General features: G+C 47.8%; 1 protein-coding gene across 3 annotated transcripts in view; it reads right to left on the bottom strand.

Annotated features, from left to right (window-relative positions):
- The window catches only part of IL6R (interleukin 6 receptor), a 50810-nt gene extending 35857 nt beyond the window's left edge, over positions 1–14953 (bottom strand). The window contains exon 1 of one of the 3 annotated variants that reach the window (XM_058539291.1): positions 14212–14953. In XM_058539291.1, coding sequence (XP_058395274.1) covers positions 14212–14524 — 313 coding nt within the window. In that variant the 5' untranslated portion in view covers positions 14525–14953. The remainder of the gene's footprint in view (positions 1–14211) is intronic. The other 2 variants (XM_058539289.1, XM_058539290.1) reach the window with 2 other exon arrangements.
- Between the last annotated feature and the right edge of the window lie 11872 nt (positions 14954–26825).

Below are 26825 nucleotides of genomic sequence, written 5' to 3'. Positions count from 1 at the left end.
CAGGTTAAGTTTAGAAGACCCACTGACACTTCTAAACACTACATCAATACTTTTACTTTTCTATTTTCCACTTGATAAAGCAGCTATAAGGATAAAACCTGACATGGATGTCAAGTTCATGCACAAATTACCACCACTGTAGGAACCAAGACGGAGACATTGCCAAAACAGGACTGTCTGCCAGTGGGTGGCCCCACTGTGCAGTACTTACAACATCCCTCCATCAGCTCATGAGCAGAAATTAGAATTCACAAGGCATCAATACACAAAGACACAAGGCAGGTCGCATGAAAGTCCAAGCAGGGGTCAAGGACCATGGACGGCTCATCCTCTTATTGGCACTTTTCACATGGCACTGTCCTCAGCTATATACAGGTCCCCATCCCTGACCATGACTATGAGACTGTGAGCCCCTGCTAGCACTCATCAGAGAACTCAGTAGGTGCTTAATAGATGTTTGTTTAATGTAGGGCACCTAAGAGGTGCCCACAGGGACAGGGCCTCCACATTGAAAACTCCCAGGAGCACCAGTCATAGATGACACAGTGGTCTAAGTGGTGGCCCCCACGTTGTACAATGGGCAGGCCCTTCACTAGAGACCAGAGGAGCCAGCTTGTCACAACCATGAGATGCTAAGGAAAGAAGATATGAGCCTGGAGCCAGAGGGAGCTCTCTTTTCTGCTTCTGCCTTTGCCAGTTCCAGGAAATATGTTTCTCTGGTCACTTCCCTTACTCAGATGGAAGCTCTTGCCATGTTTAGTGACCAGCCTGAACAATGGCAGGGGCTGTCCTGTTCCTGCACTCGCTAACAATGGCCAAAGTATTTGGGCAGCTCAGAGAAATAGCAAATAAAAAGACTTATTTTCTCTTCCACAAAAGCAGAGCTGCGGGAGGAACATAATGGCCACTTCCTTTGCCAAGAAACTTGAGTAATGGTTTTCTGAATCTTTAAAACTGAGTCACTATTTTTTTTAATGGGGAATGATTAATTATAAACCACTCATTGGCAAGTATTGCCTGTCCCAGCCCTCCTTCAAAATATGTTTCTTCTAGAACCTGTGAATAACACTGTGTTAACCATGCTTTTAAAAGCACTATAGGCAGATGATCACAATCCAATACTCAGAGAGGAAGGACCACAAGAAAATAAACTTGATAACGTCCAAGTGGGTAGTGCCGTCCCTCCCCACCCACCCACCCCCTCAGCCCTCTGCCTCCTGACCTGAATCTCTGATGCAATGCCCATGACACCCCAGTGGCCACATGGGAATCTCATGGGCTCTCTCTGAAGAGGAAGAAGTGACATTCACAGAACGCCCTCCTGGCACTTCTGCCCACCTCTCCAAACAATGTGACTAGAGGTGATTTCTTCCTCTTCCTTTCATCCTTCTGTAGTTTTTTAATTTTCTGTAAGTTGTTTGTATTACTCTCATAATGAACATATGTATTTAAAACAAAGAAGCTACATAGCCTGGGTCTGCCCAAATTATTCTGTCTAGGGAGGAAGGAGGAGGTGAGGCAGAGTGCAATGGGCACCAGGGAGCAGGGCTGCAGTGACAGTGGACTTTTCAGGACAAGCAGCTTTGCAGCACACCTTCCAGGCCAGTGTTTACCCTGCGCCCTTGCAGCCCTGTGTTGTCACCTTCACTGAGTTCTAAACCTTTAGCCCTCAGCCCTGCTGACCTGATCCCCTGGTGGACACAAGGCCACCATCCCTTCCTATCTGCCCCTGCTTGTCTGCTCCCAGGAGTGTGCCAGGGCCCTCCCCAAATAGGCCTCTCTGATAGGGAAGGGCCAAAGGGAAGGGCCACAGCAGGGCACAGGTCAGGGGGCTGCTGAGAGTACCCCTTCCTGCTCTCAGAGATGGGCCCCAGCGATTCTCACACTCCCATCCCAGCAATGGGGGTGGTGGTGAGGGATGGCAAGGGGGGTTGGCGTGGAGGGAGGGGCGGTCCCTGCACACTCTGAGATTTAACAAAGAGCACGCAATTTAGCATCTGCCCTTGAGCAATTGCAAGCCTGTGCCTGTCCCCTCCTTAAGAATACAAGAATTTTTGGTGCACCCATCACGTGCATGGCCAGAAATCCTAACCCAGAAGAGAATGGATAGTAACTGAACACCTACTATGCACCAACATGCCTCTCCACCTTTTCCATATCATAATCTTGTTTAACCCCCACAAAACCCCGTGGAGAACTTAAAACCACCTATAATACAGGCCTCCCTGGGATAAACGTCCCTGACAGATCGAAGGAGCCAAAAGGAGAGGTAAATCATTCTAAAAGGGAGGGATTCAAGGGAAGAGAGATGTGAGTTTGTGAGTTGGGCCTTGAGAAATGAGTGGGGAGTTTGATTAGTGGAGCCACAGGGAATGGCATTCTATAAAGAGGGAATGGTATGCAAAGGTACGGAGAAGTCAGAGCCACAGAGAGGGCAGGTACCTGGTGTCCTCCAGGGGTACCCGACCTGACTCTCCAGGCAGACGTATGTGCAGGCTCAGTGCCCACCCCGCCGCCAACTCCAGCCTCCAGGACAGGAGCCAACACTGCTTCCTCCTTCGGTTTATCTTTCAATCACCTTGAGAATGTATCAATTGTCCCCAGGGTTCCTACTGCATCATAAAGCACCACAGAGGCAGGAGAGAGGAGGGGGTAGCCAAGGACCGGGAGGCTTCTTTGTTCTTATCAAGGCCAATGTTGGATGCTGGGTGGCAGCATCCTTCATTGCAGGTTCCTACAAAGAAAAGAGATTCCGCAAAGAAGGCGAAAGCATCTTGCCTGGGACTGAGATCAGAAAAATATCCTCTCCTGAAAACAAACCTCCCCACATCTCCTCCTCCACTGTCAAAGCACTTGGTGTCTGGTCTGGTCTCAGTCTAGTCACTGACTATTAACTGGGTGGGGTTGGGCTGACACCAATGTAGTCTTGTCTTGATTTGTCATTTAATATAAAGTACATCTCTAAGAGTGGGACGCAGCCTGGCACAGAGGGAACAGCCCTGTGTTGTCAGAAGACCCGAGTTCTATTCCTGGTTTTGCCAGTGACTTGCAGGCAGCCTTGGGCACGTCAAAGCCCATGCAGAGCCACACTCACCTTCTCTGTGAGATGAGGGTTCAGACCAGGATCTGAAGGTCCCTGCTGCCCCTACTCCTGCAGTCTAGCATCTATCACGCTGAATCATTAGCTCTCAGAGGGCAGGAAGCACATCTGTTTATCTCAGACAATACCCCAGCTTGAAAGCATAATTAATCTATGGATTTATTATAGTAATAGTTGATGACTTTTGGCAAGGGACGATGGCCAGGTCATCCCAGTCCCTCAGACAAATGCTTCTGTCCCTAGAGAGCTCGAGGGGAGGGAAATTCCCACAACCTCCCTCACCTCTCATTCCTCAAGGGGAAAAGTGCTTGAGTCTAGTAACCCCTGGCAACCAGTCCCACACCTCAAGGCCCCTGGGGCCCAAGTAATCCCACTCCCTGGGGCACTGGGCGCCCCACCACAGCCGGGGACTTTGCATCACAGCTCTGGGAACTGGAGTTCCTCCCCATCCTGGACCTAAGTTTGGGTGCCAGAAACGCAAACAGCTTTGTTGTTTTTCTACTTTTTTCCCTCTTCAAGTAAACGTGCAAATGTCAATAACCAGAGAAAAACACGCACACGAAGACATATTTCTCAACTCCCTTGCAGCTTGCTGTTGCTCTTGCCAGCAAAAACAAGTTCAGCTTCCTGGCCCCACTTATGTAAGCGTGAGGGAACCGGCTGCCTAGCGCGTCACCGCGCGGACACAGGCTTAGCACAAGCCTGCTAATTCCACCGCCCTGGTTTCTGAGCGGGGACGCTGGGCCAGGCTGGCCGGGCCAGCTGGCAGCACAGGATGGCCTCCGACCTCTCGGGTTGCAGGGGCACAGGATTTCAGAAGGGGTCAAGGGTCCCTTCTCCACAATCAAAGCCTTGATGTGAAAGGAGGTGGCTGTTGAGAAGTCTCCAGGAGAAGCATGTGGGCACCTCATGTCCAAACAGAAACAAATGCAGAATTTGGTCCCACAGGGCCTAGAACAATCCCCAGTGTTCTCTGTCCCCTCTCCCTCCATTCTCCATCTAAGGACTGAAACCAATTTCCAGACTTTGGATGAAATAATAATCACAACAATCATGACCACTTATGAGCACTTACCGCTTTACCTAAGAGCTCTCGACTCCTCACAACAACCCTGCTGGGGAGGGAGGCTTGTCTTCATTTTACTGTCGAGGCCACGGAAGTTCAGAGAAGTTAAGGAACTTGCCCAAATTCACAGAGCTAGTGAGGGAGGGCATCTACATGGGCTCCAGGTGAGTCTGGCCAAAGCCCATCTTTCCCGGGGCCAGGTGCCCCCCATGTCCCACCCCCAACTCCCCCTTCTCTGGGCCACCCACCACCCTCCCTCTCTCCCAATTTCCTCTCCTCTTCCCTGCTCTTCTCACGCCTTTCCACCCATCGCAGAGGCTCGGGGAAGGGAGTCCTAGGGTTGAAGGCTATGTGTAAGGGGCGACCGAGCCAGCCCTGCCACACCTAATTAAGTACTTGGGGTCTCTTAGAGGGAGACAGGAGCCAAGCACCCTTGGCCTTTCTCCCTCTACCCCACAGCAGCAGCACTTACAACACGTTATAGTTTAAAAGTGCCCCCCCCCACCTCCCAATCTCTCACGTGTCCCTAAAATTACCAGAACGTGCCCCCCCTCCCCATTTAGGGAGAGGCCAGCCGCAGGCTCTAAGCTACCGCCCCTGCCACCTTCTCTCACTCAGCTCCCACCCCCACCTCTTCCACAGCCTCTTCTCCGATGGCAGCCTCCCGAGGACAGCCCCCGCCCTCTCCTCCCTCTAATGTGTTTGTACCTCTGTACCTGCCTGTATTTGTCTTACATTTGGCGGAGTCAGTATTTACCCTGGCGTGGCCTCCTGTCCGTCCGTCCACACCGTGGACTGTCTACCTTTCGCAGAGAGGGCCTGGGAGGCTCCTTTGGACCCATAAAAAGGTAACGCTGGATGCTGACTCAGACACCAGCGCGTGTGACCAGCTCCTCAGGAGAAAAACATTTAATCCTCCCCTGGCAGCATCAGAGATAATCAGCTGGCCCCCGGCCCAGAAGGTCTGGCCTAGGTCACCTCTCAGAGATTATAAACTAATTAGAGGAAAAGATATAGAAGGAAGGCAAACAATCCGGCGTCCCCACCCCCACCGAACCCCAAGAAGCAGATAGAGAAATAAAGAGATTAAAGGCTGAACTGAGCAGGGCCAATGCCCACAGAGGGACACATACACGACTTGGGTCCAGAAAGGGGCTGAGTTGGGGCTACAGCCACAGAGTGGGTGCTGAGATAAGAGTCGCTCTTTTAGGGCCGTAAGGAAGGGCCCTTAAGGATGATTCAGGCCAACCCACCCATATAGATAGATGAGGAGAACCAGGGCCCAGAAGTCACACAGCTAGTGTGTAGTGTAGCCAGGACGGAACCCGGGCCCTGGGACTCTCCGTCATGTTAACCCCCCAGCCTTCCCAAGAGTACAGCACAAAGGGTCCTATCTTCCCATCTCTGAACTTGGCCCCAGAGTCTAACCAGAAGCCTGGCCCACATCAGGGTCTTTTACATGTTTGTGGAAGGCGGGTAGAAGGGACCTGACATACATTCCTCCCTCCCATCCCAAACCATATCCACCACTTCCCACCTGCCCCCAGCTTCCCCTCCCCCACTGCTTTAGCTATAAGGAAGCAAAAGTAAAGATTTAAGATGTCACAAAGTGGAGGTGTGGTAGGGAGTGACTGGAAGGGGAGGCCCCTGGGCTACCCATCACCAGCCCTGTTCTTCAGCTGAGTGGTAGTGACATGGGTGTGCTCAGCTTGTGAAAATTCATCAAGCTGTTCGATTTACGTTGAGTGCTCTCTTCTGCACGTATATTACACTGCCATACGCAGTTTTATAAAGGCCCTCAAGTCCCCCCTCCTGCATTCCCACAACTGCCAGAGCTCAAGCCTATGTCGCCCTCCCCATCTCCACATGCCATGAGCTGTGTACACACATGCATGCACACACATACACACATACACACACCAGTCCCCCTCACTACACGTCCCTGTGAAGGAAGCAGTTCAGAATGGAAGAGAAGGCACATCTACCCTCAGGGAAACTGTGAAACCTGGATTCTGGCTTTCCTGCCCAGCCCGTTCCCCTCGTAAATAAGCCACATCAGGCCCATCATGTTCTGAGATAGGAAGACTCAGTATTGTACATATGTCAGTGCTCCCAAAGTTAATCTCTAAATCTTGCTCAAGCCTAACAAAAACACCAAGATGACTTTTTTTTTTTGAAACTAGGCAAGCTGATTCTAAAGTTCAAGTGGAAAAGTAAACAAGCAAGGATCGCCAGGAGAGTTCTGAAAAAGCAGAGAAATAAGAGGGGGATTAGCCCAACCAAATTTTAAAGCATATTAGAAAGCTACAGTAATTAAAACAGTATGATACTGGCACATGAGGAGACACACCAAACTGTGGAAGAGACTAGAAAGTTCAGAAATAATAGTAACCAAAAATAGTTTAGTCTGTGCTATTGAACTGTATACGTTAAAATGGTTAAGATGATAAATTTTATGCTATGTGTATTTTACCACAATTGCAAAAAAATAGCTTAGTCTGAGTGTTGCCTACACACAGGCACTGTTCCAGCGTGCACATGGATTACCCAACCTGACCCTCCCAGCAGTCTATCCTATCGAACAGGAGGCTGGTTATATGGCTAATTAGGGGTGAGCCTGGATTCAAACCCAGGCAATTCGGCCTCAGAATTTGTGCTTTTAACTACTCACTATGCTGAGAGGCAGTATAAACCCAAGTATATACAGTAATTTGGTAGATTCTAAAGGTGACTTTTAAAATCAGCGGGGAAAAGATGAATTATTTAATAAACTATAAAGGGACATCAGGTTATAGCCAGGGGAAAAAAGTTAAACCCATACTTCATACTTACTCCACAATAAATTCAAAATGGATCAAATATTTAAATGTAAAAAACTCTTAAAGGTACCAGGAAAAAAAAGAATCCTATTAAATATGATAAAAAACCTAGAAGTCTTAAAAAGACTGAGAAATCCAACTACATTTTTTAAAAAATCTGCATGGCAAAAACCATCCCCCACCCCAAAATAGTCAAAAGACAAATGACAAACTGGAGAAGAATTTTCACAACTCCTATCATAGATAAAGGATTAAATTCTTTAATATATTAAGAGCTCCTGTAAACAATAAGAGAAAGACCAACAACCCAATAAAAAAAATGAGCAATGAATATGAACAGGCAGTTCATAGACACAGATTATGCAAATATCTCTTAAACATGAAAAAACCTGTACAATCTCACTCAGAGAAGATAAATGCAAACTAACTCCACACAGACACTATTTTCTGTGTAGATACCAGTTTAATAATACACTTTTGGCAAAGGTGTGGGGACCCAAGCATTCCTTCATTGTTGCAGGGAGTAGAATTGGTGCAACTTCCATTCTCTCTCAAAATTACAAATGCATGTGGCCTTCGACCCACAGATCCCGCTTTGAGGAATTTATCCTGCACGTGTTCTTGTACTCACGCAGCGTGAGGGGTATGCAAAGTTATTCCCCACAGCGCCGTCTGTAATGGCAAGACATCAAAGGGAGACAGGATAAATAACCTCGGTGTACCCATATAACAAAATACCAAAGAAATTAAAGCAGAAGTTCTTTATTTAACCTAAATGAACTCTTTCCTAGTCCACTGGGTGCAGTGGTCAGGAGTTCAAGCCCAGGATTCAGATACACCCAAGTTCCAACCCTAGGTCAGTCACTTGCTGTGTGACCTTGGGTTAGTTTCTCAACGTCTCTAGACCTCACTTTTCCCATCCATAAAATGGAAATAATAATAACACCTACTTCAAAATGTTGTTCTGAGGATTACATTAAATAATTAATGTTAAAACCTTAGCAGTATTTTCAGGACATACCTAATCTTTCAAAAAATCTGAGAAAGTGTAATTATTACCCCACTGCATTAGTGCGTCTTTCCCCTCTTCTGTGAGAGTCCTCATACTATAGCCTCCCACTCCTCCCACCTAAATGGGCTCTTAGGATCAATAACATCTATCAAGCACCCACTTTTGTTTGTTACTGCCTTAAGAAGTATTGTTCTGCCTAGGCTTGAAGTGACTTGTCCCCAGGTCAGCTGTCTGGTTGAGTGGGCAGCCAGGAGACAGTCTTGGATCGTCTGACCCCTAAGCTGGTTTCTCTCTGCTACACCAGCTGCCTCTCTTGGAGACACAGAAAGCTCATTATAGTGACATGTGGTTGCAAAACATTCTCCTGAGTGATATGCATGGATATGGGGTAGTTGGAGGGGGTTACAGTGCAACAGCTTAACCATACACTGTGGCCTTCAGTACTCTTCAATACTTAAGAGAAGACAGCAGCCACTTCCTGAGGCAAAAGCAAGGCTGTCTCTGCAACACCAATGGGTGTGGTGTTGGTGAGTCTCTAATAAAGATACTGCGAAGAGAGACAAAGACCTTGACCTTGCCGTCCCTGAGCTTTGGGAAGGGTGGGAGTTGTTGGCAACACACGTGATATAGTGGAAAGAGCAAGGTTCAGAGCCTATCACTTCCTTGCGTGTGATCTTGAGCGTGTTACTGAACCTCTCTGAGCCTCAGTTTCCTCTCGCCTACTCAAGGACACTGCTTCAGCAATTCTCACCTGTCTGTCTGTCACTTTTTGGTCTCTACTAAATCATTTCCATCAGCATGCAAACATGCTGATATTTCAGTCACTAAAAAATCCCTTTTCTTGACCCCACTTCTCCAGCCAATGAGCACTCCATTTCTCTACTCTCCTTTACAGCTAAAATCCTCAAAAGAGTAGCCTACACCTACTGTCTCCAGTTTCCCTCCCCCCATTCTCTCATGAATCCACTCCTGGCAGCCTTCGGCCCCCACCATTTCACTCCTCACGTCAAGGTCACCAATGGCCTGCCTGTTGCCACGTCCACCGGTCAAGTCTCAGTCGTCCTCTTACCTGGCCTCTCAGCAGTGTTTGACTCCATGGATGGCTCTCTCCTCTCTGATACCCTGTCCTCACTGGGTTTTCAGGACACCAACTCTCCTAGTTTTCCTCCTACTTCACTGGTCTCACGTTCCCAGTCTCCTCCCTTCTTCCCGCCTGAGAAGGTTGACGTGTCCCAGGGCCCAGCTTGGAGCCTCTTCTCTTCTCCTCTCCATCTCCACTCTCAGGCTAGGTGATCTCAGATACTCTCAAGGCTAGAAATCACATCCGCCCTCAGACAACTCCCAAAGTCATACCTCAGGCTCAGTCCTCATTCCCAAACTCCAGACTCCTGTATCCAACTCCTCAGCATCTTCCCGTGGCTGTCTAATAGACGCCTCAGTCTCAACACGTCCAAAACTCACCTGCTGATCTTCCTCTCCAACAAAACCTGCCTGTCCCACAGCCTATCCCATCCATGCCATGGGTCTAACACTCCTCCCACACAAGGCTGCTGTGCAGAGTTAATGAGATCACAGATGCAAAAAGCCCGGCACAGATCCATGCATACAGCTGTCACTCAATACAGTAACAGTTACTAAAACCATCATGTACAGAGGGCAGACCAAAGGATGCTTTTTAGGAAAGGAAGCTGGGAGATGTAAGAGAACTGAGAACAGGAGCTGGGGAGACAGCCTGGACTCAGGGCCCCAGGGACACACTCCTAAGGGTAGAGCCACAGGCAGAGCTGGCGGGGGCGGGTGGAGTGCACCTGAAGAGGTGCAGCTAGAAGTCGGGCCTGAACCCAGGACTGTGCCGGAAAAGCCCAACTCGGCCAGAGACTTTGGACCTCTTTGGATCTCAAGCCCAGAGGAGAGAGGAAAGCACACAGATTAGCTACCCAAATGAAACTCCCAGGGGCTTCACCAGACAGAGGATCTGAGAGTTAAAAGCCTTTCTTTGCCACCTTCCCCTTGCCACTCCAGTCCTCAAAGATTCTCTCCCAAAGACTCGTACCTCAATGGCAGTTAATGACACATTTAGCACTTCTCTGTCCAGCTGGAATCTAAGAGACCCAATGGCTGAGGCCTGGTCTCCCCAGAGACACCCCCAAGCTTCGCCAGGGCAGGAGGCACGCATGTGTCCCCAAGGAGCCCCCTGCTCCAGAATCTAATAGGCCTTTAGGGTAGTACCAGACTGTTAAAGAGGAGGCAAGAATTTTCCTACCCAAGATGGGAGTATAAAGAATCCTAAACCTTTTTATATTTCCTTTGGGCCTTCATTCAAATAGCATCTTCCGGGTGAGAACTTCTTTGGCCTCCCCTCGAAAGGACCAATTTTACATGCCCCCTCAACCTATACACACAGTTCCTACATCCCTCCCCTGCTTGATTCTTCCTCCTTAGCAGTGGTCATATCATACTCTGTTTCTAATTTACATCCTCACTAGAATGAAGCTCCAACGAGCCAGGAATTTTTGTCTGTTTTGTTCACTCTGCATCTATAGCTCTTAGAATAATGCCTGGAACACAGTAGGAGCTCAAAATATTTTCTTCAAATGAATGAATTATTAGCTCCACTTATTCAAGTGCTTGCTCTCTGCTAGGGACTTTTCTATATCTATGTACAACCTTACTGAGCTCATTTCACCTTCATAAGCGCCCCAGGAGGTAGTGTAATTATCTATATTTTCTAGAGGAGGACAGTGAGTCTCCAAGAGGTAAAATCACCCAAGTTCACGTCATTTCTACGTGGCAGGGCTGGGCAGAGAGCTGTCTGCTTCCTAAGACTTAACCGTTACCTGTGCAAGATGAGCTGTGTTCAGGTGGAGGAGAGAAGGTCTGGGGAGGGATAAAGGAAGAAGCTGCAGAAAACTCTGGAAGGAACTGCTCAGTGCTCTAGACCAGCACCATCCAGAGACCTTCTGTGATGATGGAAATGCTCTATATCTGCACTGTCCAATACAGTAGCCACAAGTCACATGTGCTATTGAACACTTGAATGTGGCCAGTGCAACTAAAGAACTACATTTTTAATTTGATTTCACTTTAATTAACTTAAATTTAAACAGCCACACTTGGTAAGTGGCTAGCCTATCAGAGAGCACAGCTCTAGACCTTTAAGACTGATCAGTGACGGGAATGCACGCACTCACTCACAGGTGGGGAGCACGGAGGCCTGGTGGGAAGGGGAAGTGGAGGAGAGGAGAGGGGAGGGGAGGCGTGCATATGAACAGCAGCGAGCACCTGGGTGCTTTGTGAAATCCTTACCAACACCTTGTGAGGGGAGGATTTGTTTACCCAGTTCGCAGGGGAAGAAACTGAGGGTCGGAGATGAGGGAATGGGGTCAGGGTCAGCGTGCCTGCTGCCTCGGGTCTTGGTCCTCTATTAGAGGAGCTTCCTGTCTCCATCTCCTCCTACCCCCTAGACAGTTTGTCCTTGGGTAGTTGGTACCAAGCGGGATGGGTCAGAGAGCTGGGTTTGGCACTTGACCATTCTCAAGCTTCTTTTAGGGTGGAGTCTGGGTGGCTGATCCCACACAGGCCCCATAGGGCTGTACATGTTCTCAATAAATGTTTGCTGCAATGAATAAACAAGGGGCAGAGCCAAAGCAGGGAGAAATTTCTGGCAACTAGAAGCCTGATGGGGGAGGGCCTTCGTTCAGTTCCTCAATTGCACAGGTTAGCCAGTCATCCTCAAACTTGTGAATCAAAACAGGCATTTGTTGAAAAGGAGATTTCTCGAGCTTCACTCTCAGATATTACTTTTTGGTAAATCTGGGGTGGGGACCAAGAATCGGCATTTTTTTCAAGCCCCCCCTCCCCCACCCCCCAACACACACACACACACACACACACACACACACACCAATTCTGGCGCAACTAGACCCAGAACTTTTGAGAAATACTGATTTAGGGTGAGGCTAGGAATGCAGGTAGGCACTGGGGGCAGGAAGAGGTTGCCCTAAAGGGAAGATCAGAAGTTGAAACAGGACTTTGGGAGACTTAAAGGTGAACGTGCTCGTTTTGTGTACGGTCTTGCATTGCAGAAGGCGGAAGGAGCCTGAGTCATCCGTGTCCAGGCCTTCCACGCCCAGCACCTAAGTCCCAGCTAGTCCAGGCCCCTAGATGGCAAGGACACCTGAGCAGTCCTGCCAGCTCTTGGGCCTGTGGGCAGCCACTGGTCCCGAGGAAAGCACGCCTCCTGGCTATAAGAGCCCATAGCCTGGAGAGCCAGCGGATTTCCCCTCTAAACCAACTCCAGCTGCCGCTACCCAGTCAGCCCCTCATTTCTCCAAAGCGAGACATCTCACAGTCATTTGCTCCATGCTTCCTGTACAATGTCTTTATTTTTACTCTCAAGTTTGTGGGCTGAGTCTGCGTGGGTGTGGGAGGGGAGCTGGGTATTTTCTACTTCTCTGCATTTTCCTTCTGTGCTGGGAGGGCTTTCACTTCCTCCCCAAACTCTCGGTTCTGCCTTTCACGGGCTATTCAGGCCTTGAGCCCACCTTGCCCGTCCCTCCTAAGCACCAGGGAAACAGAGAACTGACTGCAACTGGCTGCTCTTGAAGTGCCTTGTAACCACCTGGGAGCAAAAGGAAGCGGCCACCACAGCAGTAACATCCTTGGGGCAGGTGCCCTGGAGTGTGGTGTGAGTAGCAAGAGAGGCGGGCAGGGGAGCCTTGCTCACTCCCCGGACCACCCCAGACCTCAACCTGCCTTGTATCCCTCTAACACCATGGTGGGCAAGCTGAGGCCTCCTCTTCCCTTCCCTTGGCCTCTTCTGCCCCAACACTTAGCCACCAGGGGTGACTCCCAGCTTGCCTCCAACACACCCCCAGCTCTGCTGGGCTAGTTCTACATCTGGGAGCCTTGGGGATCCACACACTGGAGCACACGGCCATGGAGGGGTGGACCTCCACCAAGTGAGCCTGACAACCTCCCATCCCAACCTTTCTGAACCTCAGTCTCTTCTTCGGAACAAAGCATATTTAGATCCAGTGGATAATTAGAAAACCTATAAAGCACAGAAGGCCTCAATCAACACTGGCTGTTATCAGCAGGAGTAAGAAACGTGTGCAGAGAAAAGAAATCCCTTTACTTTCCTCTTCCAAGCACAAGGAGCACAACCATCCAGAAAGCAAAGAGAGCTGCAGGCACACCAGCTCTAGAAGGTTATCTCCCAGCAGGGAGAGAGGGGCCAAGGGTGTTCACCCAGGGTAGCAGCGCAGTGCAGACCAGCAGTAGCCAGAGCCTTCCCTGCCCCCTTGGTTTTCCGCTGTGTCCTCAAAGACGCTCTCAGACCCTAAAATAAACCTCTGGAGAAGCAGTTGCCCAGTTGTCTAGTCGAGAGACTAGACACGCAGCTGGGCATGTCGCCAGAGCCCATAGAGAGGCCGGGCTGCTGGGAGCAGATTACAGTCAACAGGAGCAACAAGCGCCCACTGCCCTCCGCCTCACCCCTCCTCCTCTCGTCTGGAAGGGGAGCCCAGTGTGCGCCGGCCCCAAGACGTCCCAATCCCTGGCCAACCTCCCCACTCAGGTTAAATTCCCAGGGCTGGGGCACACAGTTTGCTAGAGCCAGTGCATGCAGCAGGAGGGTCCGTGACTCAGCGCCCATGATGTCAGTCCCTTCACAGTCAGGGCACTGTCATCCACACATACACCCCGGGGGCTGAGGGGAGAGCCAGGCGAGGTGCCGCTCCCCCCCAAAGCTGAGAGGCAAGAGGGACGCTGGTACAAAGAACGCCGCAGGCGGGAACTCCACCCCGCTAGGGCGCGCACTCGCGGGCATTTCCCCTTGGAGTAACCCAGGGAGCAGTTGTGTAAAGGCTCTTGGGGGCACTGCGAAGGAGACACGTGAATCGAGTTTCTGAATACACACCAAGTGCTGTACGCAGACCGCAGACAGCTTCCCGGCCACAGGGCAGTCACACAGAGCGCGCCCGGCCACAGGCGCACGGCGCAGCAGGGAGCGCACAAACGACCGCCCGCGACGGAACAGCTGGGTCAGCCCAGAGCCCGCATCTTGTGCCCGCGGGGACCTAAGCTAGCCACTGAAAAGGGGAGCTGTCACCCCTCCTTTCCTCCCTCCCGCCGCCCCCGGTCTGCGGCGGCCACAGCGGTTTCCCCCACCCGCCAGCTGCCCCAGCCCTCCAGGTGCGCTCGAAGCCCTTACCCAGCGCAGGGCAGCCCCCTTGGGCCAGTGCCGCCCCCGGCGCGGCAAGCAGGGCGGTCAGCAGCGCGCAGCGGACGGCCAGCATGCTTCCTCCTCCGCTAATGCCCCATGGTCCCAGAGAGGCGGGCGGGCGGGTCGGGACCGAGCGGCCGGGGCGGGGCGGGGCGGCGGGCGGGCTCAGGCCCCGAGGGCAGCCCCCATCCCCGGGGGGGGCCGCGCTCTGCACGCACGGCGAGTCCTGGAGTCCCGCGCCGCGCTCGGCTCGGCTCCCTCTGGCCGGGCTCGGTGTCAGTGCGACTTCCCACTTGCACATGACTCAGAGCAGCGGACAGTCCTGGCAGCGCAGGAAAACATTTGAGGAACTCGCGCTGGAGTGTCTTTAGGCCGTCCCAGGGTGCTGTTACGAAAGCCCCAGCGGATGGCGCAACAGCCCCGCGCACCGGCGGACCAGAGCGGGTGGCTTCCTGGCGCAGCACCGCACCTGAGCCGCGAGGACAGGAGACCCCGAGCCCGGCGGGGGCGAGCTCTACCAGGAACCCTCCCCAACCCCTCCCGGTTCTGTTGATGAGAGGAGGGGAATTAGACACCACTGGCTCTTTTTGATTTGGGGTTTGATGAACAGGATTTCGCTGTGAAAGGAACACCTGGAGAGCCCTCGGGGAGGCGATGTGCCTCTTACTGTTACAGTAGATCAGTGCTTGGCAGCCCGGGTTGCCCCTTGAAATCACCTGGGGAGCCCTAAAAACCACCGATGTCTGGGTGTGTCCCCCTACCCCCCACCCCCACCAAGAGATTCGATTTAATGGATCTGGTATGGGGTGTGGCCAGCGAAGACTCAGTATCGTAGAGGTACATTCTCTCTGCGTGCCTGCCTCTTCCCTGCAGGCTGCAGCACGGCAAGGACACGGTTTGGGCTTTGGAACCAGGCCGGTAGACCTGGATTCCCATGCAGACCTCCACCTCCTGGGTCTGTGACTGCTGTTCGCAGTCTGAGTTTCGGTTTCCTCATCTGTCAGATAGAAATAAGAAAGTGTATACTGGTCAGGATGATTATGAAGATTCCAGGAGATGGCATCTCTCCACCTGACACAGGGTCTGGGCCACAGGTGTTCCATCGATGTCAAAACCTGCCTATCCACCCTCCTGATTTGACAGATAGAAACTGGTTCTTGGCTTTCAGGAGCAACCACAAAGACCTCTTGAAAGGGCCCATCAAGGTTACCCAGGGAGCCTAAAGCTGACAGGGTGGCCTCAGAGCCCAGTTTGGAGGGAACAAAAAATGCTGAAATAAGGTCTAGGCTGAGAAGCTTCTGGACCAGCAATTGCTAATTAGAATGTGCTTTTTCATTATTCATCATAGGCAAGAAGTGGAAACAACCTAAGTGTCCCTCGACAGACGATTGGATTAAGAAAATGTGGTATATATATACAATGGAATACTACTCAGCCATAAAAAAAGACAAAATCATCCCATTTGCAACAACATGGATGGGCCTGGAGTGTATTATGTTAAGTGAAATAAGCCAGAAAGAGAAAGACAAACACTGTATGATCTCACTCATATGTGGAATATAAACCAACACATGGACAGAGAAAACTGGACCGTGGTTACCAGGGGCAGTGGGGGTGGGGGTGGGGGGTGAGGGGTGGGCACAAGGGGTGAAGGGACAAACAAAAATGTACAACCCAAAATTTCACAATATTAGAAACCATTAAAACATCAATAAAAAAAAAGAAAAAAAAAAAAGAATGTGCTTTTTCACTTTGGGCTTCAGGCTGATCCTAACCAGGCTCAAGGTTCCTGGGGCAGCTGGAATGTGCATGGCCTGAAAGGAGCCCCCAAGTGGATAGGACCTGGCATGAAGGGACAGAGCTTCTGAAATGCAGACCCCGTACATCTGGGTCTCTCTGTGGGAACCACCCATCAGCAGTGCTAGGTAAAACCAAGCACATACTCTGACCAACCCATGACAGAGGCTGGTCTGGGTAGGCTTGCTTCAGCCACACCCATAAACAGAGAAAAGAAGGCATATGGGAGGGTAGATCTTTAGGCCACTAGCCCTCTCTCCTGCTATTTAAAATGGGGTTGCAGCAGGGCTGGAAGGTGGTTCTCGTTGTGGTTGCCCTCTTCCCCTCTATTTGTGGCAGATGCAGACCTGAAAATAATCAAAGGGAGACTACAAGCTGCCAGCATGAAACCAGAAGGCTGCAGAAAGCCCTCTGTTCAGATCGAGTTTGAAAACGCCCAAGAACAGGTGTCTCAGACCCCACCTGGCATCTGCACCAAAGTGGGCCTCCCCCTCTCTAATCCACCAGTAGGGAGCCTGTGTTCTGGAGTCAGACAGATCGAGTTCCCATCCCAGCTCTGCCACTTGCTGGCTATGTGACTTGGGCAAGTTGCTTAACCTCTCTGAGCCTCTATTTCCCAATTTATAAAATGAGAGCAACAATATGCAAATTTTGGTATTGTGATTCAAATTAAAAGATCTGGCTCATCTTGATTTTCTCAGCCTCATTTTCTGCATCTTCATGCCTTGAATATAATTATTTTTCAACAATATTATTTATGGCTTCTCACCTCCACGCCTTTGTTCAAGCTATTCCCTCTGCCAGAAATTCCCCTCCTTTGTCCCACACTCTACTTACTCTTAAGACTTGGCTGGGGTGTCTTCTCCAGGAAGGCGTCCAGTCTCTTCCCTACTTCCCTGGAATCCTATCATCCACAAGGTCAGATGAGGTGGTCCATCTCTGCACTGCTTCAAAAACCCATGCCGACTTTGTTCACCACTCCGTCTTCCCTGCCACACTATAAAGCTCGTCTCTGTATCCCCACTACTGAGCAGGGCCTTTGTCTGGGACATGTGGCCGTCCATGGAGTATAGTCTGAGCGAGCTCTCTGACATCTGTCAGGTCCCATCTGAACTCTACGCTCAGAGAAGGTTCAAAATTCATGGGCCAACATTCCAGGCTTTGTTATGAAAAACACTGATAAGGAAGAGAAGGAAACATACCTGCACAGTTCAGCCTGACCTGCCCTCTCCCAGACCGGCTTCCTGATGCCAGCACCCATGAGGTCACCAGCCTCACATGCCTGGCTTCTTGTCCCCAGCGAACAGGAGAAGACTCAGGCCTGTGAGGAATATGGATTTGGCTAGAGCTCTGGGGTGAATCGCAGAGTGGGAATGGGGATATCGGGTCACCAGAAAACGGAAATGAGAACCAGACAGGGCTGAAGCACCCTGGGCCTGGGGATTTTAGACACATTGCAGTAATTCTGCAGCAGAAGAAACAAGGAGGACTTTACCCAGGGCACCTCTCAGGTAACTCACCTATTTACAAAGTACTTTCACGTAACACAGTCTCCTTTGGACTTCTTAACTCTGGGGGCTAGGAGATATTGTCCTCAGTTTTCAGATGAATACACCAAGGCTCAGAGAAGTGAAGTGACTTGGTCAAGACTGCACAGCTGGTAACTGCAGCTCTAGAGTGAGGTCTGGCTCCTGGCTGAGAACTCTCAGTGGGGAAGGGCGCAGTGGGCTCAGGACTAAGGACCCCGCAGGACATCTGTCTACCCCATCACAGCAGGCCCTCGGGGTTAGGTAGGCTGGGAGGGGAGAGGAGAGGAGCAGAACTTGGTGTTTGGGACACCCCCTTCTTGGGCCTCCCAGACCCTCTCCCAGCACCCAGTGCGTGTTCCTGCAGTTACCCTCCGTCTCCCCTAGAGGGGGAAGCTCTGGGCTGGCACTGCTTTGATCAGACTCCTTCCCAGCAAGCAAGCCCTGTCACCTTTGACCTCAAGGGATTAAGCTTCTTAAAGTTTGCCACAGAGTCTATTGGAGGCCCCATAGAATAAATACATAGATTGTTTTGAATCCAAAAGGTACTTATTCATCATCTGGTCCTCCTGCCCTTGGCCTCAAGAGGTGAAGTGGTTTGCGAAAGGGGACACAGCCAGTTAGTGACAGCTGGTCAAGATTCCAGATATTCTGACTCACCGGAGTCTTTTTTTCTTTTTCTTTTTTTTTTTAATTCCTGCCCTGCCCCACCCCCCAGGCTCGAGCTGCTCTGTTAGGGCTATTCCCAACCAGGAGTGTTTAAAACAACACCCTTTTTTCTCTGGTCATCTATAGGGACAATGCTGATGCTAAGCAGTGCAGCAGGGGAGTGGGTGCGGCTGACACGCAGACCCCCTCCCCTGGCCTCTGGCCTTGACTAATCAATAATTACTGGAAAGTGCTCTTGATTCCCTGAAACCTTCCCCTTCCGTTTCTCGTCAGCCTGGGTGGAGGTTGACAGTAGGTGGGCCAGCTGAGGTATAATATGGGGGCCCCTCTGACCAACAGAACTCAATGTCCTAGGCCAGTAGCATCCCCCCAGAATCAAGCCCCAGCCAGGGCCAGGTACCCTCAGTCTTCCTGGGAAGACTTCTCCACCTCACAGCGGAGGAATGCAGCATCCCCAGCTCTGGCAAATCACAGGCTCACTCCATTCACCAGCTGCAGCAGAGTTCAGTCCATTTTCTGTTGCATCACCAGCTGAGTTTACCCCTAAAGAGGGATTTATAGCACCATTCTCAGGGGTTATAAAATCTCCCCTTCTTGTAATATTTATAGAATGTTATGATTTTGTAACTGTTAAAAAGCAGCACAATTAAATTAAGTATAGAATTATCATATGATCTAGCAATACCATTTCTGGGTATATATACAAAAGAACTGGAAGCAGAGACAACAGATATTTGTACACTCATGTTCATAGCAGCATTATTCATAACAGCCAAAAGGTAGAAGCAACACAAGTGTCCATCTGTGGATGAATAAACAAATGTGTTGACTCTATACAGTGGAATATTATTCAGCCTCAAAAAGGGAGGCAATTCTGACACAGGCTACGACATGAATGAACCTTGAAGACATTATGCTAGGTGAAATAAGCCAGACACAAAAGGACAAATATAGTATGATTCCACTTATATGAAGAACCCAGGGCAGTCAAACTCATAGAGACAGAAAGTAGAATGATGGTTGCCAGGCGCTGAGGGGAGACAGGAATGGGAGTTACTATTTAATGGGTAGGAAGTTTCAAGATGAAGAGAATTCTGGAGATGGAGGATGGTGATGGTTCCACAATTACGTGAATGTACTTAATACCTCTGAACTGTACACTTAAAAATGTTAAAATGATAAATTTTGTGTTATGTACATTTTACCACATTTTCTAAAAAGCATCACGATTACAAGATTAAACAAACTAGGAGCTTGAAAATTCAGATACACAAAATAGATGCATTATTGGGTAGGTGGGGAAGGGGAGACGACTCATGTTATTAAAGGATATAACATGAAATTCCGTTAGAGAGTGGCCTTTTTAAAATGCAACATACAATAAAGGTCTATGCACACAGACTCTGGAGCCAGATTGCCTGGGTTCAAATTCCAGCGCTGCCATTCACCAGCTGTATGTCCTTAGGCAAGTTACCTCACTGTGCTTCAGCGTCTGCATCTGTGAAATAGGGGAAATGAAAGTACCCTGATAGGATTCTTATGAGAATTAAATTAGTTAACATATGTAAAATCTTTATAGCAATGCCCAACTCAAGGTACAATGCCCAAGGTAAATCCTATATGAGTGTTTGTTAAATAAATGTAAGCTCATTCTTTCTAAACAGAAGAGTCCGTCTGAACATGTTTTTTAATTATGGCTCATTATATCATCTATAAAATGAACAGGCTGAAACAGAATTTGGTCGTTAGATGCTCTCTGAGGCCCTTCTAGCTCCATGGGATTAACGGTGTTCTGGAGTAGAGAACAATTTACTCGCAGACTTAACAGCCAGGTTGGCCTCTGCTGTCAGTTGTAATCTCTTGTCAGCGCTGGAGCCTCTGCAGTTACTACCTCTGTCTGCCATTTCACCTTTCCTGGAAGATATTCTAAATTTGGATTTCACGAGTACGCGTGAGCTGTTTGTTCTCGCACTTCCCAGCAGACGCTGCGTTACACTCTGGATTTTCACAGAATGAAGGTTGAGTAATAGTCACCCTTCGTGTCCCTGAGCATTTGCTCCACTTGCATTCATTAGCTGGCTCTTTAGCAATCGTTCCTATAGGCATCGCTGTATTCCTGAGCCCAACTGCCTGAATTCGAATCCAGCTCTGCCACTGACCAGCTGGGGACTTCGAACAATTTCTAAACTCCTGTTCTCTAAACTCCATTTTCTTTATCTGTAAGATGGGAATAGTAAGAGTTTCTACTGAGCATGGTTGTTGTGAGAATTAATCGAGAAAACTATCTAAAGTGCTTAGCACATTCCTGGCACCAAGTAATTGCTCGGTAAATGTCAGGCTGATAACGATAATAATCTGCATCTGTGGTAATCTCCCCCGACCCACAGAGTGGAAGGAAAAAGTAGATGTCACTTATAATCTTCTTTCTCCTGTTAGCTGAAATTTTCCTCCAAGGGAAAAACCTATTAACTATTTTCATGAGTCTCTTTCCTGAATATACTATACACTTCTCTGGCCCATAAAATGGATCATGCTAAACATAATTTTATTAAATTTGAAGCAATATAGCATAGGGATTTAAAGCTTTTGAGTCGGCTAGAATTCAAAAGTCAGATAATAACAAGTGTTGGCAAGGATGTGAAGAAATCAGAGCCCTCAGACACTGTGAGTAGGAATGTAAAATGGTGCAGCCACTTTGAAAAACATTCTGGAAGTTCCTCAAAGGATTAATCACAGAGTTACCATATGACCCAGCAATTCCACTCCCAAGTATATACCCTAGAGAAATGAAAACATATGTCCACAAATAATTGCACACAAATGCTTAAAGCAGCATCATTCACAATAGCCAAAAGGCAGAAGCAGCCCAAATATCCATCAATGGGTGAATAGATAAACAAAATGTGGTATCTCCATACAATAAAATATAATTCAGCCATAAAAAGGTATGAAGAGAGCCAGCCCTGGAAGCCTAGTGGTTAACGTTTGGTGGTCTCACCACTTTGGTGGCCTGGGTTCGGTTCCTGGTCCCGGAACCACACCACTCGCCTGTCAGTTGCCATGCTGTGGCAGCAGCTCACATAGAACTAGAAGGATTTACAACTAGAATATACAACTATGCACTGGGGCTTTGGGGAGGTAAAAAAAAAAAAACAATGAAGTACTCACACATACTACAACATGGATGAACCCTGAAAACATTATGCTGATGAAAGAAGCCAGTCACAAAAATCCACATATTATGTGATTCCATTCACGTGAAAGTCCAGAAGAGGGAAATCTATACAAATAGGATATAGATTAATGGTTGCTTAGGGCTGGGGGCTTGGGAGATGTATGAGGGAATAGGGAGATGACAGCTAAAGGTTATGGTGTTTCTTTCTTTCTTTTTTTTTTTTTGTGAGGAAGATCGGCCCTGAGCTAACATCTGCCAATCCTCCTCTTTTTGCTGAGGAAGACTGGCCCAGGGCTAACATCCATGCCCATCTTCCTCCTCTTTATATGGGACGCTCCCGCAGCATGGCTTGACAAGCAGTGCGTCGGTGCACGCCCGGGATCCAAACCGGCGAACCCCGGGCCGCCATAGCGCTCGTGCTTGCGCCACTGGGCCGGCCCCTGGTGTTTCTTTTTGAGGTAATGAAAACGTTATAAAATAGACTGTGGTGATGGCTGCACATATCTATGACTATACTAAAAATCATTGAATTGTACACTTTCGATGGGAGAATTAGATGTGTGTGAATTATACCTCAATAAAGCTGTTTAAAAGAATAAATAAATAAAACTAAGTAAATTTTTTAAAGCTATTGAGTCAGACAGATGCGGGTTGAAATCCTTGTATTAGTTATTTAATCTTTCCCAGCTCGATTTCCTTATCAGTAAAGTAGGACCAACAGTAGGCCCCAAATCATAGGGTGGACATGAGGATTACATGAGATAATGTGCATGAATTGCTTAGCACAGTGCCAGGTGCATATTATTAACTCAGCATATTGCTAGGAAATATCACTGTATTTCTAACACATGTTTATTGGATGCCAGCCATGTGCCAAACTTTGAGCTTGGCACCGCAACAAATACAAAGATAAATAAGATACAGATTGTGCCCCTCTCACCTTAGATTAATACCTCCAAGGATCCCACCCCTCTGGAACCTCAGATCATAAGTTATCCCTCTCTTCTCCTGTGTCATCAACCTCTCCCTCTCCAATGGATCCTTCCCGTCAATAGTTAACATGCTCTAATCTCTCCCACCTTGAGAAACAGCTTTCCTGTGCTCCATGCTTTTTTCCAGTTACTTTCCTGTCTCCTCTCTACTCACAGCCAAACTTCTCTCTATAGGAATTGAAAGAGAGGAACTTGCGCACTGTCCCTACTTCCTCACCTCCATTCCTTCTCATTCCACTCTAACCTGTGTTTTGCCCCCACCTCTCCGCTGAACTGCCCTTTCCAAAGGCACCATTCATTCTACCACCTTTTATTGAGCGCGTCTCTGCAACACTATCCTAGGCACAAGGAACAGCAGTGACCAAGACCAAGCCTGCCCTCATGGAGCTAGGGTTTGAATGAGACAATTAACACCCACAAAAGAACAGACAAAGAAAAAAGATAATCTCAAATGGTGACAAGAGCTGTGAAGAAGTAACTTCCACGCCACTTAATTCAATGGACACTTTTTTTTCTTTCAAATGTTTATTTCTTATCTTCCTTTGTGATGTTTCTAGAGCTTCTAGAGCTCCTTATTTTCTTTTCTTATATGCAGTACTTACTATAGAAAAATTAATATCTTAATTCTGTTATTATATTAATATTAATCAATATATTAATAATTATTAATATTAATTATATCTATTATCATTTTTATATTAATACTTTATATGTATATAAAGGTAAAAAGAATCATACAATGAACATCCATATACTGCCATCCAGATTAAGAAACACAAAAACACACTCTAGGGTCACTGCATTTGACCTCTGAGCAGCCTTGAAGCGGGTAACCATTCCTTCCGTCTTAATACACTCATCTGGCTTCCTTGATTTCACACTTTCCTCCCACCTTTCTGGCAGCTCCTTCTCAGTCTCTTTTACAAGCTCTTCCTTCTCAACTTGATGTTTCAATGTTGGAGTTCCTCCCTAGGCTGCCTTCTCCCTGAAAACATTCTTTGCCTAGTCAATTTCATCCACTCTCACTGACTCTCAAATGTTTATCTTCAGCCCAAATGTTTACTTTGTACTCATGACCAGCACAGACAACTGCCTACTTGACATCTTCAATTTAGGGTCTCATGTGCATCTCAAACTCAGTGTGTCCAAAACTGACCTCTCGTCTTCCTTTCACGACTTGATCTCTGTCCTGTGTGCTCTATCTCAGGGACTAGCCCCACCATTTGCCCATGTCAGACACCTATGGGTCATCCTTAACTCCTCCTTCTCCTCTCCTCTGTCATCCAGTTCATTACAGTGTCACTTTGACCTCCAGAAGAGATCTCAAATCCATCTGCCTCTCTCCACATTCACTACTACCACACTAGTGCAAGTCTAGCATCTCTCTCTTGGACTTCTAAAATAGTCTCTTAGTTGATTTCCCCCATCTGCTATTGCCCCTTCAATCTCTTCTCCACACATCAGCCAGAATGCTTTTAAAAAAATGCAAGTTCGATCATGTCACATTTCTGCTTACAAACAGAAAATAACAAGTGTTGATGAGGATGTGGAGAAATTGGAACCTTCATTCATTGCTGGTGGGAATGTAAAATGGTGCAACCTCTGTGGAAAAGTTTGACGGTTTCTCAAACATTAAACGTAGAAGTACCATATGATCCAACAATTCCACTCCTAGTATACATCCAAAAGAACTGAAAGCAGGAACTTGACAGATGTTTATACTCCCATGTTCATAGCATTATTCAAAATAGTGAGGGAATTCCTCCTGCCTGATGGCCTTGGAACTGGACTTCTTCCTGCCTTCGGACCTGAACTGAAACATTGGTTCTTCCTGCTGGCCTTCAGACTGGAACTACACTGTTGGTTCTCCTGGTTCTCAAGCCTTCAGATTTAGAGGAAACCACACCATTGACTCTCCTGGGTCTCCAGCTTGCCAGCTCACCCTGCAGATCTTGGGACTTGTCAACTTCCATAATCATGTAGCCAATTCCTTACAATAAATCTCTATTATATATTATAATAAATAATATAATAAATATATTTATTATGCACATATATAGGATCCATACATACATACATACATATACCCATGTTGGATATATATATATATATACACACACACACATATATACACACATATACATATATATCTCCTATTGGTTCTTTTTCTCTGGAGAACCTCTACTAGTACAGGCAGGAATGGAAGTGAGAAAAAAAATGACCATCATTAAAGGTTTGAGAGTTTGGGAATTATTCAATTTGAGGGCAGCAGGTTCATAGTGGAATTGACATTGAGCTGGGCCTAAAAGATACCATTTCTATAGACAGGGGTGGAAGGGTTGGAGAGGTGAGGGAGAAGATGGAGAAAATTCCAAGCAGAAACAACAGTATGAGCAAAGATATAAAGACAGGAAAATTCTGACTGCATTTGAAAAATAATGCATCACAATATAGCACTTTATAGTTATTGCTTGCTTCCATATACCCTATTAAGTCATCACATAGGAAACAGTAGAAAATGGGACCCAAACGGATAATAAACTTGCCAAACATCCCACATAGGCAGACCTAAGTTTTAGCTCCCACTTTAGCTCTCCATTACTGGGTAACCATCTCGCCCTCACTCCCACAGAATCTGCAGGTTTATTCTCTGGACAGGGCAAGACAGAGAGTCTCTGAACTGGAGGACACTAGGTGCGTTTGAGAGCACAGGTATGGTCTTGAAAATAGAGGACTGAATGTGTGCGTCCTGAATGCTACACTTTGAGGCCCACAGCCCTCAACCTCCTTCCAGCAACCACAACATCGGTGGCCAGACCTTTTCCCTCCTGGAAGGAGATTGCTAGATTCTTCTCTGGGAAATCTGACTAGCCCAAGAGGAAAGACCTAAAGATGCAGTCGTTGGGGAACTTTCCCAGCAAACAGCCCCATCCAGATATTCCACACGCACAGAGCTTCCAATTGGCATTTTGGTTCCTGTATCAGATATTTCCCCTCTCCTCCTCCATCCCCCCTCTCCACCATGCCTTCTGCACTGGGAAGCTCCCAGCTATGGACTGTGTGAGCAGGCTCCTGGGCCCTCTGATTTCTGGTTGATTTGGCCAATGTGGAGCCCAGGAAGAAGACAGGAGGGAGGAAGACAGGAAAGTGAGGTCAGGGCATTTGTTCCTCTGTTCCTCTCTGTGGATCACCTCAGCTGCCTGTGTATCATAATCAAAAGCTACAACTCTCCAACACCCTGCCTTTGTAAACAGCCATTTTGTAAATAAATCCTCCTGAAATTATCCTAATTTGAGTGAACCATATGTTTACTGTTGAGACCGGACTGATATAGTTCCCTTCTCAGAAATGATCAGATGGGCAAAGATTACCAGACAGCTGAGAAAATCTACAAGCATGGAACATAAAAACAAACAAACAAAAAACAGAATGAAAAGCAACTTGCAGAAACAGAGTCTGTTTAGGAAGAAGACTTTAAAAAAAAATATATCACTCATATCCTCAGAGAGACACTAAAAGATATTGCATTTGTGGAACAAAAGTGGGATGCTGTTTAAAAAGAGGAAGACAGTCAGAGATCAAAAGAGCTCTTGAAATTAAAAATGTGATAGCAGAAATTAAAAACTCAATAGAATAGTTGAAAGATTATAAAGTTAAAGAAATGTTCCAGAAGATAGAGTGAGAAACCAAAGAAATGGAATATAAAAGGAAAAGATGAGAAAATTAGAGAAACAGTCCAAGAATATACTGTTTCAATAAAAAGAGAGAAATGAGAAAATAGAGGAGAAGAAATAATTAAAATAATTCAAGTTTTCTCAGAACTAAAAAACATAAGTTTCTGGACTGAAAGAGCCAGCTGAGTGCCTAGTACAAGAGATGAAACTGTTACCGAATCAGGTTTGTTTTGCCCACCACATGATTAAGCCAATCACCTAGATGAAGAGTTTGCAAAGAGAAAGGATTTAATTACAAGACAGCCAAGTGAGGAGGTAGGAGAATCAGTCTCAGATCCGTCTCTCTGAAAATGGGGACTCAGGGATATTTACGGGGTAGGGGGCAAGGTGGTCTGAAGTGTGGGGACAGATGATTGGAGGTGAGGAGAAGAGATGTAATTGATGATCTGTGCAAGCATAGTCAAGCTTCATACCTCTTCATAGGTTCACAAGGTGTTTACAAAATGGCAACATTACCATGATCTAAGGGTGGACTTTTCAGCTCCTTGGTGTCAAAAAGGTCACTTGTCGGGCATTTGCACAGGCCCAGTTGATGGGTTGGTAGTCTCAACCAGCCTGAACTAGACAAGAGGTCTCAGTTCCTAAAAAACCACTCTTAACTACTCTGTTGATAAGATGGGGTCAGTTGAACTGGTCCTGGAGGGCACATGGTTAAAAAACTAGACCTATGCCAAGGGATCACTGAGGACAAAGAAAGACTTCAGGGGCC

Source organism: Diceros bicornis, chromosome 4 (genome assembly GCF_020826845.1).
Source record: "Diceros bicornis minor isolate mBicDic1 chromosome 4, mDicBic1.mat.cur, whole genome shotgun sequence".
NCBI classification, from domain to species: domain Eukaryota; kingdom Metazoa; phylum Chordata; class Mammalia; order Perissodactyla; family Rhinocerotidae; genus Diceros; species Diceros bicornis.
Note: the sequence above shows the minus strand (reverse complement) of the source record. Positions and strands in the feature narration are given on the sequence as shown.